Source organism: Cetorhinus maximus, chromosome 11, assembly GCF_964194155.1.
Source record: "Cetorhinus maximus chromosome 11, sCetMax3.hap1.1, whole genome shotgun sequence".
Classification (NCBI taxonomy): Eukaryota; Metazoa; Chordata; class Chondrichthyes; order Lamniformes; family Cetorhinidae; genus Cetorhinus; species Cetorhinus maximus.
The window spans coordinates 84,224,916-84,240,010 of record NC_135889.1 but is presented as its reverse complement, the minus strand read 5'-3'; the positions used below and the strand labels follow the sequence as shown (position 1 = coordinate 84,240,010).

The following is a 15,095-nucleotide window of genomic DNA, read 5'->3' as shown; positions in this document are numbered from 1 at the left end:
GTGTGGTAGCGATTGGGAAAAGGGCGTTTTACCCGCCGGTCGCCATGACAGCTTTCCACACAGTATCGTCCACTTCCCGCCTCATCAATTATGCAGCCACAGGAAACACGCCATCTCACTGGTGTGCAGCCTCTGAATTGCCCGCCACATCATTATCACACAATTTCCTCACTCCGGGTGCCATATCTAAACTACAGCTGCGCAAACTGCTCTCAATGCTTGCAGCCCAGGACTGCTGCAGTGAAGACATGGCCCTGAAAGCCAAGAAGAGTTCAGTGACCCGTCACTGGAATGTCTTTTGGAAGCCCGCCATGATGTCCTCCACCCCCGCTTTGGCTGCAGGAGGCCCAGCAATCTGACCACTCCAGCTTGGGAGGTGGTGGCAGTGCTGCACAGAAGAGGATGGCCAACCAGTGCAGAAAGAGGATGAATGATCTCATCCGTGCTGCCAGGGTAAGGCAACTATCTTATCACTCTAAACTCTCACACTCAAAAGGCCATCATACATTCACTGGCAACTCACTCACTGCCAGCTTAAGGGACAGCACCATTCACTGTCTCATACACACCCTCATATCACCATCTGGCCTCATCTCCTCTGGAGACTGCCTCCTCAGCCTACACCATCTTGAGGGCACTTCCACAGATCAACATGTGCACCCACACACACCCTGGGATACACCCCTTCCCTAATGCAGCCCATACCCTGCAGCCTCTTCCCTTGCATTAGGCCACTTCGCCCTCTTCCCCAAACAAACTCTAGCCTCTGCAGCCGTTGAAATGCCACCCCCACCTTACAGCTGGTCTGGTAGGTAGAGACCTGCCTGTGAGCCCCCCCAAAAGTGATGTGGTGCTGCCTACTAAGCCTAGTGCCGATGACCGCGAGTGCTGCCTGAAGCAAGGTAGGCAAACAATCCCTGAAGTCCCAAGTGAAGTGCAGTTTGCCAGGCGCACATTGCTTATGTACAGTTTTGAAACATGTCAGCGGGCATCATGCCGATATGCCCGGATGATCCAGTGTGAGGGAATGATTCCGGTGAGCAGGGATTATAATTATATGTAACTGTAGTAAAATGACATTCCTGACGTCCAGCAGCGGGAAACACAGCCCACCACTGATAGGTGGTGCAGACGATCGCAAGCTGGTTTCAGGATGTCATGAAGCCGATTTTCGGCGCTCCTGCCGTATTGTCCACTCACACCCGCTATTACCCCCAATGCCAACGGGGACAGAAAATTCTGGCCATTGGTTTTTTGGTGACTTAATTTAGCCAGTTTTAACTTGCTGCACCTGGTATAAGCAGGGCAGGTGCAGCCTGAAAATGATGTTAGTTTATGCTGGAACACAGGCCACGGCCATCTTGAGTAGGGTCCTGTGATGAAGAAATTTTAGCTGATTGCTTGAGATCTCATTTTGCGATTATATTCATTTATGTTAAGGCCTATTAACTCATAGTGATGAATTGGGGCCAGTTTTTCTATCCGTATTCTTTGTATGCAAAATTTCCCAAAGCATTACAGAGTGGGGAAAGGGATGGAAATGTATATTGGATCTCCTTCCCTTCTGCACATAATGTGTGTTCCCTGGGGCCAAACATATGGGCCAGAACTCTGCATCAAACAGGCGCAATTATCTGCATTCCATTTAGATAATGCAAAGTAAGGTCACAATGTCTTTCATTCCATTTTCTGGCAGAACATTGGGAACACATCTCCAATCATGGAAATTTACTAGTAAGAATTCCAAGGCTCCTCCTTCATTATCTTACATAGGAACTTTATTCAAAATCTTCTTAATAGCGGGGTGGCACTGTGTGGAGCTATTTTTCTGCCAGCTGCCACCAAGCCAAGGTTACATCCCACCCACTATTTGGTGCATGCACCAAATTTGAAGAGATGGTCCTTTCTGGCACTCACCCAACATATGTAAACTAGCTGATCCTGGGAAAACAGCTGGCTCCAATGCTATCATGCCAGGTCCATGCGGAAAGCACACTGCTTGTGTTGTGCTGGAGCAAGAAAAGGGGGTAAAAATTGGCCTCAGTTACTCAAATTTTATTAGACTGATGATAGCATCTCCCTCTCATTTTTGCTGGTGTATTGGAATCACATGCTACAGTTCCATCCAATATATTAAGAAAACCATATCAATGGCGTTAATGGATCATTTTGGAATATAAATATCTACTTCTAAATTTTTGATGCTGAGGTATCAAATACCACTGACATGCAATTAATGCAATCATTGCTGCTCTTAGTAGTTTCAGTCACTAATAATAGAAGATTTAGATTTCACACAAATGGAAGAGAAGTGAATATGACCCATATGGACATAATGTTCCTCACCTCTGGAGATTGGATCATTGCCACAATGAATTCCAAAATAACTTGGCAATTCATTAGAAAAGTAACAAATAATGAAAAAATAACTTGTGAAGTGAATGTTGAAAAATAGTCAAAGAAGGCAGATGAGATCAAACTTGATGAATAGAATAAATCGAGTAAATGGAGCATTGATGTGGGCAAAAAAATTAACAAGTTCAGAAGAAAAATAGACATAAACAGAGACAGTCTGTCTGTGGCACATATGTAGCAGTGCATCAGTTCCAGAACCTGGCTCTGTATTAATTAAAACAGGAAGCTGCAAGTTCTTCTCTAATTTATACAAAAACACATTCTAAACTTATAGCTATAGCTTTCTAACATTAGTTGGAAGTGCTTCCCTTTTCTCCTTCTTGAGCTTTTTCAAATCCTGCAGAGTTAAAAGGGTTTGCCAAGCAGTTTGATTGCAGACAAAAGGGAAATTTAATTATTCTGTATGCAAAGAGATAATTCCCCCCCATAAGATCATAAGATGTAGGAGCAGAAGTAGGCCATTCAACCCAAGGAGTCTGCTCAGCCATTCAATGAGATCATGGCTGATCTGACAATCCTTAACTCCACTTTCCTGCCTTTTCCCCGTAACCCTTGATTCCCTTACTGATTAAAAAATCTGTCTATCTCAGCCTTGAATATACTTAACGTCCCAACTTCTACAGCCCTCTGTGGTAAAGAATTCCACGGGTTCACTACCCTCAGAGAAGAAATTCCTTCTCATCTCTGTTTTAAATGGGCGACCCCATGCTCTGAGATTATGCTCTCTGGTCCTAGAATCTCCCACAAGGGGAAACAACCTTTCAGTATCTACCCTGTTAAGCCCCCTAAGAACCTTATATGTTTCAATGAGGTCACCTCTCATTCTTCTAAATTCCAATGAATACAGGCACAAATTACTCCACCTCTCCTCATAAGAAAATCCCTCCACACCTGGGATCAACCTAATGAACCTTCTCTGGACTGCCTCAAATGCCAGTATATCTTTCCTTAGATAAGGGGACCAAAACTGTCCACAGTATTCTAGGTATGGTCTAGCTAGTGCCTTGTATAGTTTCAGCAAGATGTCCCTATTTTTAATACACCATTCCCTTTGAAATAAAAGCCAACATTACATTTGCCTTCCCTATTACCTGCTGAACTTGTATGCTAGCTTTTTGTGATTCATGCACAAGCACCCCAAATCTCTCTGTGCTGCAGCTTTCTGCAGTCTTTCTCCATTTAAATAATATTCAACTCTTCTATTCTTCCTTCCAAAGTGCATCACCTCACATTTTCCCACATTATATTCCATCTGCCAAGTTTTTGCCCACTCACTTAACCTGTCTATATCCCTCCGTAGGCCCTTCGTGTCATCTTCACCACTTGCCTTCCCATCTATTTTTGTGCCATCTGCAAACTTGGTGATAGTACACTCACTTCCCTCATCCAAGTCAATAATATATATTGTAAATAATTATGGCCCCTGCACTGATCCTTGTGGCACTCCATTAGTTACAGGTACTGCCTTTTCACTCATGCCTCATTATCTCCTGACTTATTCTCTGTCCTACAGTATAGCTAATGTTAGGGGTCCTATACACTCCCATCAGTGTCTTCTTCCTTTGTTATTTCTTATCTCCACCCATATGGATTCTACATCTTCCGATCCATGATCATTTCTTGCTATTGTACTTATTCCATCTAGTACTAACAAAGCTACCCCACCACCCTTTCCTTCCTGCCTGTCCTTTCGAAAAGTCACATACCCCTGAATATTTCATTCCCAACTTTGATCTCCTTGTAACCATGTCTCCGTTATGGCTATAAGATCATACCCATTAACCTCTATTTGTGCTGTTAATTCATTTATTTTGTTCTGAATACTATATGCAATTAAATACAAAGGCCATTAATTGAGCCTTTTTATCATTTTTGTCCCCTTTGAGCTTATTTGCTGCTGTTTTTTTATGTTTGTACATTTTGTCCTTCCCTGTCACATTCTGGGTATCACTTCCTAAATAGCTGCCCTGCAATGCTGCAATATCCTTTTGCTTTGTAAGCCTATGGAACCCCTCCCTAGAACCCTCCCCCTCTCTATTTAGCTTAAAGCCCTCCCTGCAGACCTACTTATTCAATTCGCCAGGACACTGGTCCCAGCATAGTTCAAGTGAAGCCCATCCCACCAGAATAGCTCCCTTCTACCCCAGTACTGGTGCCAGAGCCCCATGAACTAAGTCACACTAAGTTGGCTCCTTGTATGTGCTTCTAACAGAAAAGGCCTATCTGAGTCACTCAATGAGGATCCAGTTTCAGCTGGTTCTTAATTAAGCTGCTTTTTCACTGGAACCCTTGAAAAAACCTTGCTTAAGGCTGGCAATTACAGAATTTAAACTGTAGTTTTCAGTTAAATGTCAACTACAAACTACAAACTAAATTAGTTCTGTGCAAAATAAAAATTTAGACTTTCTTACCCAAAAACTGCATGCACTCAGTCCTTACGTGTACAGTCCTGAGAATGCGTTCAGTCTCCTCACTCTCTGTGCTCTTTTTAAAATGAAGTCTCCCCGCTCTCTGTGTTCTTTTTAAAAATTAAGTCTCCCCATTCTCCGCGCTCTTTTTAAAAATGAAGTCTCCCCATTCTCTGCGCTCTTTTTAACATGAAGTCTCCTCACTCTCCACGCTCTTTTAAAAAAAAATTAAGTTATACGTTTTAGCCAAAATATAGCCAGAAATGTGCATTTTAGAATCATTAATCTGCCAAAAAGAGAGGAGCCTTAGATGAAATATTCATATTGACTGTCAAAGGGTCAAAGTTGTTGATTTTTGAAAGGGTCCCTATCCTTTCTACGGATACCATCTAACGATAACCATCTCATGCCTGCAGAGATGTGGCTAAGCTATTCAGCAACAGTGCAGGTACACCCGAACGTGCCTGTGAGATCTTAACAACTGGAAGTGATGTCCTGTCCTTATCCAGAGAAGTTCCCAATATGAGGGAATCATTTAGGAGTAGAAGTTGCACTAAACCATTTGCCATTTGTGGGTTCACAAGAAAGGCAAAGCGAGGCAGTATAATTAAGTGCATTACACAAATAAATTGGATGTGCATCATTGAAATTCTAATACAGTAGTTACACTTTGCATTATACAATGATAACTGAGTAAACTTTCAAACACTGACCAAACTCTCAAAAATTAACATATCACCAACTAAGCAGAGCTGAAAAATAGTCCTCAACTAGTGTCATATGAGGCAACAGGATAAGGGGTTTCACTGAAAGAACAATAGTACATGAGCAAATATATCCAGAATTTGACCATGTTAATTTTAGTGGACGAGTCCTAAAGTGCATTAAAGCATAGTTTGTAGTAATAGTGAATGTAGAATTACTGAATGGGATCCAGCAGATTTTCAAATTGTGCCCAAAGCAGGCATGACATGTACTCATTACAACAAAATGTGGCATCAGGCTGTTCATGCCCATGATTTCTGTGGCTGATTTAAAATTGGCAAACAGAATGCCATAGCTGTTAAAAGGACTGTTAGGTCCTAAAACATTCTAACAGATGGGCATCCTGCATGCCTAAAAGAAGCTTTGATTGAAAGCAGTGACAGGTGAATTCTGCAAGTGAAACAGATCTCCAGGATGACTTTCCTTGTCTGAGCGCCCATTTCTTGGAGGTAAAATAGCATTCCCAAATTTAAATTCTCCCTTTCCCATAGGGCTGAAGGTTGATTTTCTGGAGAATCTGGAGCATGCTGCCCTACAAAAGGTTTTGATTTTGACCCTTTATTTTGTGCATTTTCCACCACTTGAATGCTATACACACTATGATTCTACTTTTCAAGCCAGAACTAATTTCTCTGGAAGCAGTAGAGTTATTTTAAATATTGAAAAAAAAAGTAGTTGTAAGAATGCCAGTCTGACTTTACAGGCTGACTTTAATTATAAAAATTGAGCTAATGAGCTTAAAAAAGTACCATATGAGAAATTATCCCAAAGTTTGATGCCCAGTGTGTGACTTGGAGACAAAACACATGCTAGACTTTTTTATGGAGGCAATGACTGGATCTCCTGTGGGATTGCTCATGATAAGTGAGTGGATATGTTCCCTCCATCAATGGTCTCAATTGTTAATTGTTTTTATGTTGCTGCATATATCTTCCATTCTTCCTCCATTCTCTATCATTTTCCATCATTCTATGGCTTTCTATCCCCTCTTCTGCCTTTCTCTTGGAATTGAAAGTAGGAAGAGGGAGGAAAATAATGATGAGATGCAGGGTGGGGGGCCAGATGGATTCAGCAAGTGCTGTAGGCTGGTTGATTACCAATGTTTGAGTTGAATGTCATGGCTAAAGATTAGGGGAAAAAAACCTATGGCACAGGCTGAATTTTCTAGAGATCAATGGATGGCATCAACTAGAGGGGAGATGGGATCCAGTCAGGAATTGGTTGCAGCAGGAAGGAAAGAGAAAGAGCAACGTTTGATGAGACGCAAGCTGTCTCAGGGTGGGAGGCAATAGGAAAGGTAGAGAAAGTGAGCAAAAGGCAGGAAGAAATGGGTAGTTGGGTGGAAGAGGAATTGAGTGCCTTCAATTCTCCTCTCTGCCTGGTACCCCTTCAATAGGCTAGCACTCCCACCTGGCACATTGATGTGCCCCTGAGCCATTGGCCTCAGTTCATTTGCAATTTTCAGATGGGCTCTCTGTGGCCTCTGTGCTGCTTTTGTCAGTGGCAACAGTAGAAGAATTGACATAAAATTGCCCCCAAAACTGCAACACTGATTTAGTTTAAAGGGTGCCTCAACCAGTCTTAGCAACAGGGACAAACAGGCATCCTCTATGCCTAGGGTTTCTATAGCACACACGATGGAAAATACATTGGGTTACATAGCTTCATAGTATGATTGTGGTATATCTGATGAAGGGTCATCAAAGATGCTGAGATGATGTTTCCCCTTGTGGAGGAATCTAAAACCACTAAACTTATATAAAACACTAGTTCATCCTCAGCTGGAGTATTGTGAACAATTCTGGGTACCACACTTCAGGAAGGACGTGAAGGCTTTGGAGAGGGTGGATAAGAGAAATATTAGAATGGTTCTAGGGATGAGGGATTACAGTTACATGGATAGATTCAAGAAGCTGAGGATGTCCTTGTCAGAGCATCAAAGGCTAAGAGGAGATTGGATGTAAGTGTTTAAAATCATGAAGCGTTTAGATAGAAAAAGTAAAGATAAACTACTTCCAGTGACTGACAGGTTGTTAACTAGAGGACACAGATTTAAGGTGATTGGGAAAAGAACCAGAGGCAACATGAGGAATAGCTTTTTTTACTGCAACGTTTAGTTAGGATTTGGAATGTTCCTCCTAATCGAGTAGTTGCTATGATTCAATTAAAGCTTTCAAAAGGGAATTGAATAAACACCTAAAGGGGAAGAAAATTGCAGACATAGGGGGAATGAACTGAGGAGTAGCACTAACCAAATTGCTCTTCAAAAGAGCTGGCGCAAACTTGATGGGCCGAATTACCTCCTGTGCTTTTTCTATTCAATGATATCTCTCAATGACAGTTACTCTGATGAATAGCTCATGCTAATGTTGATGATGTGAATAGGTCGCAGTTTTAAGATGAAACAGAACTCTATACATATTTAATTGTGAACTATAAGTCCAAAATTAGAAGTACATTCAGGTCCCATGGTGAATCATTTCCTTGGATTTTGTTTATTAAGTTTGTATATGCCTTCACTGCTGTGTTTATAATGTTATGCATGTTTCTCAAATATTAGTGGATTAGTGCTGGCAAATGTTCTTAGCTTTGTGGCTGAGTATATTTGGTAAACAGATTGCAAATGCTTTAATAAAAATATGCCAGGAATTATCTGGGATCACTTTTACTTGAACAAATTTCAAAGGTAACTCTAGGAAAAAACTAAGTATGGTTTAGTAGTAGGGTTTACGTTCACAATCATATACTTTGGCTTCAGTTTCACAACATCATCAGTTCCACGTCAGTGTTAGCGTTCAAGTACTCTCCTAGTACTCAACTCAAAAACAAATGCAGTGCCAGAGAACCAGTCCTCTTTCCATGCCTTAGATCAGAGGTAGAATGAAATAATTAGAATAGGCCATTATGCTGAATTGGTAGAAATTCTAACCACAAAAGCAAATTCAGTAGCTCAACTCAGCTGGCCTCTAGGACTTTCATTAATTCTTGATTTGAGCTGGTAATACTTCTAGCTCCTTGGAACACAGTTCACTGATAAAATGCTATGCCTTGCCAAAACTATGTCTAATCTTGATAAATAAGATTAAAAAAAACACTCCATAGTCAAAATTCCATTTAACTATATCCATTACACAGTAGTGGGTACCAATCCCATCTCAATGAAGGATGTTCATCCTACGGAATTAATATTATGTTAGAATCTTGGATTTTTCCACATAACTGTTGTCAGTCTCAACAATTTAACAGTGGTTCCCATTGGCATAATTTATGGAAGCTATATCTTTACAACATTCAGCCCTAAGCAAAGGTGTGTGCTAGTATATTGTTAATTCCTCTATTTGTAATAATCTTCTTACTGGACTATGCTACACTACCAAACTCTGTTTGAATCAATTGAACACAAGCCAGGCTTATGAATAAGAATATACTTATTTACATTTAGAGAAAAGAAATTCAAAAATTCAGCATATAATCAAAGCAGAACATATATAAATGTGAAAACAATAGAGTTAAATAATTACTTTCATAAGAACTTCAGAAGGAAAATAAAAACTATCTTGGTCTCAAAAAACCCCAGCTTTGTGCTCTTGCTACCTTTCCATTATCAATGCAATTCTGCTAAATGCTAAAAGTGAAATGACATCTCCCATATAACCAGGTACCAGTATTTCAAAAGAACTACAGTAGTGTTTCCTTGTCTTGCATTTCGCCTTGATTCTGAGGGCAGGGAAGGGGTGTGTGAGGGTGAGGTCAAACCTTAATACTCCTGTTACTTCCTTTCAAGTCAGGTTTTCAGGTATTCTTGACAATTCTACATGCCTCTATTGATGATTAGATTTTGTGGACAGCACAGCAGAGAATAAATTTGTGGGTGATAATTAACTCAGTCCTTAACAAAATAATAGGGTGTACCTTTACTCAAGGAAGACAATATCTGATGAAGGGAGCATGAGGTATATCAATTTAACTATGCAGGCCAATATGTGACAGATATAGTCTGCCACAAGCCTCACACAACCACATATGAGGTGCAGGGGGTGGCTTTTTCATTGGTTCCTCTGATATTGCTAATCTTGCGGTCACTATAGCTTTAGGCCCTTTACTTTTTTTTAACTTCAGCACACCATTGCTATCTGTCAGAGGTCAGGTTTTCTCAAGAGCCAAAGGCCACTTTACACTGCTTCAGATGAATCTTGTAACACCTTTATTGTTGACCTGCTTTCTTCTGTCACCCACCCAGTTCTCATATAACACCTGCTTTGAAAACCATATGTTGTCCAACCTAACAACCTGATCAGCCCAACTACTGAGCAATGATTATCATAGCCTCAATGTTGATGTGGTCAGTATGTTCTAGTACTTTCTTGTTATGATCTTATCCTGCTGCTCAATAAAAGGTAAGGTGCAAAAGTGTCTTTGGTGAATTAAAACCAACTGGAATTCTCTACTAACCAGAATTTCTGATGTTCCTCTCATACAAACCATCACTTTACCAACCAGAAGCAATTGCGAAGTTATCCGGAACCCATACCTGAATATTGGATTATTTTATACTTTAATTTATATTTCGATGTACTGTTGAAGATTAGAAGTTAAAAAAATCTTGTTCTTCACTTCCTGAGTTCATGTTAGCTCATATTACAAATATTGTGCTGTATTCCATTGGCAAATGGAACTCTCAGTTAACTGGCATTTTTCATTAACCAGTTCCAGTGCATGCTGGATAATCAAGATTTTACTGCGGATTGGGATAAAAGTAATATAATTGGAAAAGGAGCGGAAAGGTTTATATAACATGCCCAAATCTATTTTCTAGGTCAAAATGCTTTTAGTCCAATAATGGATCCAATTCCAGGAAATGAAGTGGGAAAGCAAGTAATGTAGGAATTGGGAACTATCTGGGCAATGAACATAACATATTTAGGTTTGTTATGGAAATTGTAAAGCAGATGGAATAATGAAAGAGAAAGGTATCCGTCTGGGAAGAAGCAAATTTCAACGAGGGGAAAAAGGAACTACCCCATAAAGAGCATGGTCTGTGTGCAGCTCCCTTATTTCATGTATCAAGATTTGGAATAACCCTTTGTATGTCAACATTTATAATGTTAAATAGCATTTTATGTTATGTTAACATCTCAAAAAATGTGAAGTGAAGAGACCTTCTCTATTCTTTCAGAGGATGTGGGCATCATTGGCAAGGCCAGCATTTGTTACCTATCCCTAATTGCATTTGAATTGAATGACTTGCTAGGCTATTTCAAAGTCAGCCACGTTGTAGGTCTGGAGTCACATGTAGGTCAGATAAGGATGGGATTGCTGACTTCCTTTGCTAAAGGACATTAATGAAACAGATGGGTTTTTACAAGTTTGAGTTAAATGCTAGTTGTAATGGTCACTTGACCCAACTTTATATTCCAGATTTATTCATTAAATTTAAATTCCACCAGCTGCTATGGGGAGATTTGAATCACCATCCCCAGGATATTAGCCTGGGCCTCTAGATTATTAGTCCACTGCCATTACCACTATGCTACCATCTCCCCACGCCATAAGCAGTTGAGAAAACTGTTTAGTTAAATGGGCTATATAAAGAATGAATTGTTTACACCTAATGTAAATCTAGGGAAAAACGTTAATTTAGCTCAGTGAGTGTGAGCTGAATTAAAGTATTTAGAGAGAAAGTGACGCATCCATGTTTATCAGGAAAATTGGATGCTTTGTAATGAGGCAGAATCGATTTTTAAAAATCTCATTCAGAACAGGGACCCAAAAGTGGAAAGACTGAAGGGACATCTCGTTTTTCTGCTGTCGAAGGCCCCTCTGTTCAATTAAGAAACTGAAGTGCTCGGGCAGCAAGACCATCTTATTTCCAAATCCGAAGGACCGGTCAAGGACAGAACAACTTAATATTTTTAATGAAGAATGTGCCAAAGGCATGACTTTGGCTAGCGTCTTCAATGTGTGATTTTAACATTACATTTGTTGTTGTTTAAGTGGAGCTCTCCTCCCCGGGCGGGTACTGTTGGTTTCCCCCAGTTTGAATAGTGACCTCTAGTGTGCGGAAATACCCTCGGAATCTGGTTCCCATCCTAATTCTGCACAAGCCTCATTACTGTATCTATGGTAAAATTATTATTCAACAGGCTTGCTGATGCCGTGCTCTTTAAATCCCAGTTCAAGTTTGTAACTCGCAATAGTTAACCACACAATATTAATTGAGCGAGTTTGAAAACGGAATTGTTTGGAAAAGACTTCGAAACATATTCATTCAGGCTGAGGTCCACTGGGATCTCATACTTCGAGTGATTTGTGTTAGCCAGGAAGCGAATTGTACTCCGTGCTAATGCCGTAAAGAGCAGAAAAGCTCAATAATGAAACTGTTTTTCCAAGCTGTTAAGAGTTAAAACGTGTGTAAACACGGGTTTATCTTCGTTTTCTTTCCCGAAATCAGTGGTTTTCCAGCAAAATGGGCAAATTCAATAACAGCTGGGCGAAGTGTTCTTTCTATACTACGGCAAAATGCGGTTATTAAAAGCGATTTAGTTAACAAAAACGAATTGATTGGCTAGACTTTTTTTTTAGAAAACGGAAACCCGTTCTTTGTTTTCTTTGCCTGTGTGAAACGCAGCGACTGAATTAATGTAAACGACATTAATCGGGATCTATTATAGGCACAAAGCTGAGTTCGGAATACTTGAAGCGCTGAAAATGTTTCATTTGTGAAAAAAAATCTGCATTTACATAGTATGATCAAAACTGATGTCTGCGCCGGTGAAGTTTAGAACCTAAGATTCTAATTCAGGTCGGAATCAAATCGTTAAAATATGTTTGAAGTTCCAGTTTAGAAGACAGAATTGAACAGTGGCTGGAGCTGGAAAAAGCCCAGCGAGTGATGTGATTTATGATCCCCACACTAAGTTCTGACAGTGTATTATTTCTTCACTTACCGGAAGCCAGGATCAAGACAGATGTTGGGGTTAAGACACTCCAGGAACCCATTCTCCTCTCAGGTAATCGAACATGAAAAGTCCCACTGAAAACACTTGAATTGTCAATCTATGCTTTTTACTTCCATTGTGCGAATTTGGTATAAAGATCATAGCAGGCAAAGAGCGAGATGAGCGTGAGTCATGTTGACGGGTTTGGGGAAGGGGGTGGGTGGATCTTGGACGGGCTTTGCTGTGGGCGGATCTGGAGCCAGCTGTTCGAAACTTGCCTTTAAACTCCAGCCACAAGGCTCAGTGTGGGGCCGCCCAGGAGGAAAACGTCAAGAAAAAAACCAACACTGACTTTCCACATGCAAAAACGAACAGCACTCGCGGTCTTTGTAACTCGAAATGTTCATTTCGCTAAACAACACTTTGTGGCGATGAAACTGCATCTCTTAGTCCGCAAAACTCAAACGCTCGTGGACTTCCACTGAAGTACACATCAAAGATTTAGCATCTGAACAGCTTCCGAAAAACGAGTTTTAGAAGCATTCCGCCTCATAGTGGTTCATAGAAGAAAGATAGCAAACTACATGCAACCCAACATTTCTCCGGTTAATACGCTTCATTTGGTAATTAAATTCTCAGCACATATTTTAATTTAAATTCGAGTACTCTTGCACTTACTCCAAAAAAACTTTAAAACGTCTATTGTTTTCTGTTAATCTATTGGGGGGAAAAAATCAAAAGAATTATGGGACTGCTTATCCCTAAATTGAAATGAATGTCAGCTCATAAGTTCCTCTGTTTTAAAAATAAAACAAAAGGAACTTCGATCGACTGAAATTAAATCAAAGCGCTGGTTCAACATTTGGAAGGTGCTTGATGCTATGGAATAGGAAGTTCCTGCTATAAGTGGCCACCTTTATTCACTGTCGAGCAGATTTATTTTGCTATAAATAAAAAGATAATTTAGAAAAGAAACCGTTTCGAGTAAAGATCTGGAATTATTTGCAGAAAATCAATATAGAGAAACGACTGAAATATGACTTCCTTTTTAAAAAAAACTTACATTTCAAAAATATATCCAGAACAGTTTCATCACAAGAAGAGGCAGTAGATTAAAAATACCTCATGTAAATTATGTGCATCTGCTGTGAGAAATTACAGTTCAGAAGAACTCACCTGTTCTTTAAAATATTTGGTAAATCTTTTTGTTGAAATCAAATAATGAAAGTGGGTTACATACATCCCATTCCTATGATATTCTAATTGGAAGCACAATACATTGCCAGGTGATTGACAATAATCTAGTTCATCGCAGCCCAGTGTTACATACTGCTATATTTAATATTATTGTAGCTTTTATATTTTATTGATGTTCTTGTTATGCTTAAGAATTAAAAATATCATAAGCACAACTGACCACACTGGGCCAGGTATGCTGCTTCTTACCTCCTCATATGTGGTGAGTTGCTGTCACATCCTCAATTTTTTGGAATACCAATGCTGCCTGATCTCCTGAATATTGCCAGTATTTTCTATTTTCCCAGTATGAACTAAATGTGTCCGTTTTATTGGTGCAATGCAGTATATCACTGAAATACTACAGTAAATTAGTTCTATTCGCTTGTTATTTTTCACCCTCATTGATCTTCACTGTTCCATGGCCAATGTACAAACCCAGAGAGCAAACTATTTGCCTCACCACCAGCCTTATCATCAGCATTGCTCATAAACTAAACCTTAAGGAAATTCTCTTCCCCATAATGGAGCAGCTGGTGTGGGTAATTACTTGAACGCAACACTCATGTGCGTATACTCATTCACAGGATGTGGGTCCATCCCTAATTGTCTTTGAGAAGATGGTGTTGATCCACCATCTTGAATACAACTTTGTGGCTCGCTGAGCCAATTTAGAAAACAGTTAAAAGTCAACCACATTGCTGGAGGTCTGGAATCACATAAAAGCCAGACAGGTAAGGCCTGCAGATATCCTTCCCTAAAGCCAATCCATGATCACCATAGCTGATGCTAGCTTCTTAATTCCAGTTTTATTTAATTGATTGAATTAACTTAATTTAAATTCCCCAGCTGTCCTGGTTTGATTTGTAAAGTACACTTTCCTCTATTTTTCTTGCTTTTACCTTTTCTTTGCAAAAACATACTTTATTTATAAAATATCTATAAGAACATTACGAAGCATTTCAAAATGGTCATTACAGGAAGTGCATGATATTCAAATTGTCCACAATGTACAATGTCACACTCTGAGGTGCTTCAATTCAATTGTGATACATGTAATGTTTAGTATATACATTCAACAACATACAGCCCAAGGGATTCTACACAATTCCCAGCCCCTCTGTGTACTGTGGCTGAAAGGTCTTAGACAGCAGCCTTTCTCTACTGCACCTCTGCAGTGACTGCCCCAAGCTTTAGCGCATCCGTCAGCACCTAGTCCTGGATGTTGGAATGTGCCAATCTGCAACACTAGATCCAGGGCAATTCTTTGCACTGGAAGACCAGCAAGTTTCCAGCAGACCAAAGCGCATCTTTCATCGAGTTGATGATCCTC

General features: G+C 40.0%; 1 protein-coding gene across 3 annotated transcripts in view; it reads right to left on the bottom strand.

Annotated features, from left to right (window-relative positions):
• The window catches only part of tgfbr2l (transforming growth factor beta receptor-like), a 53,332-nt gene extending 40,571 nt beyond the window's left edge, over positions 1-12,761 (bottom strand). For 2 of the 3 annotated variants that reach the window (XM_078552339.1, XM_078552341.1), the window contains exon 1: positions 12,536-12,761. Coding sequence is in view for 2 of the 3 variants with exons in the window: in XM_078552341.1 (XP_078408467.1) it covers positions 12,536-12,587 (52 nt within the window). In the remaining variant the exon portion in view is untranslated. Of the gene's footprint in view, positions 1-4,826; positions 4,972-12,535 lie in introns of those variants that run through there. The other variant, XM_078552342.1, reaches the window with a different exon arrangement.
• Between the last annotated feature and the right edge of the window lie 2,334 nt (positions 12,762-15,095).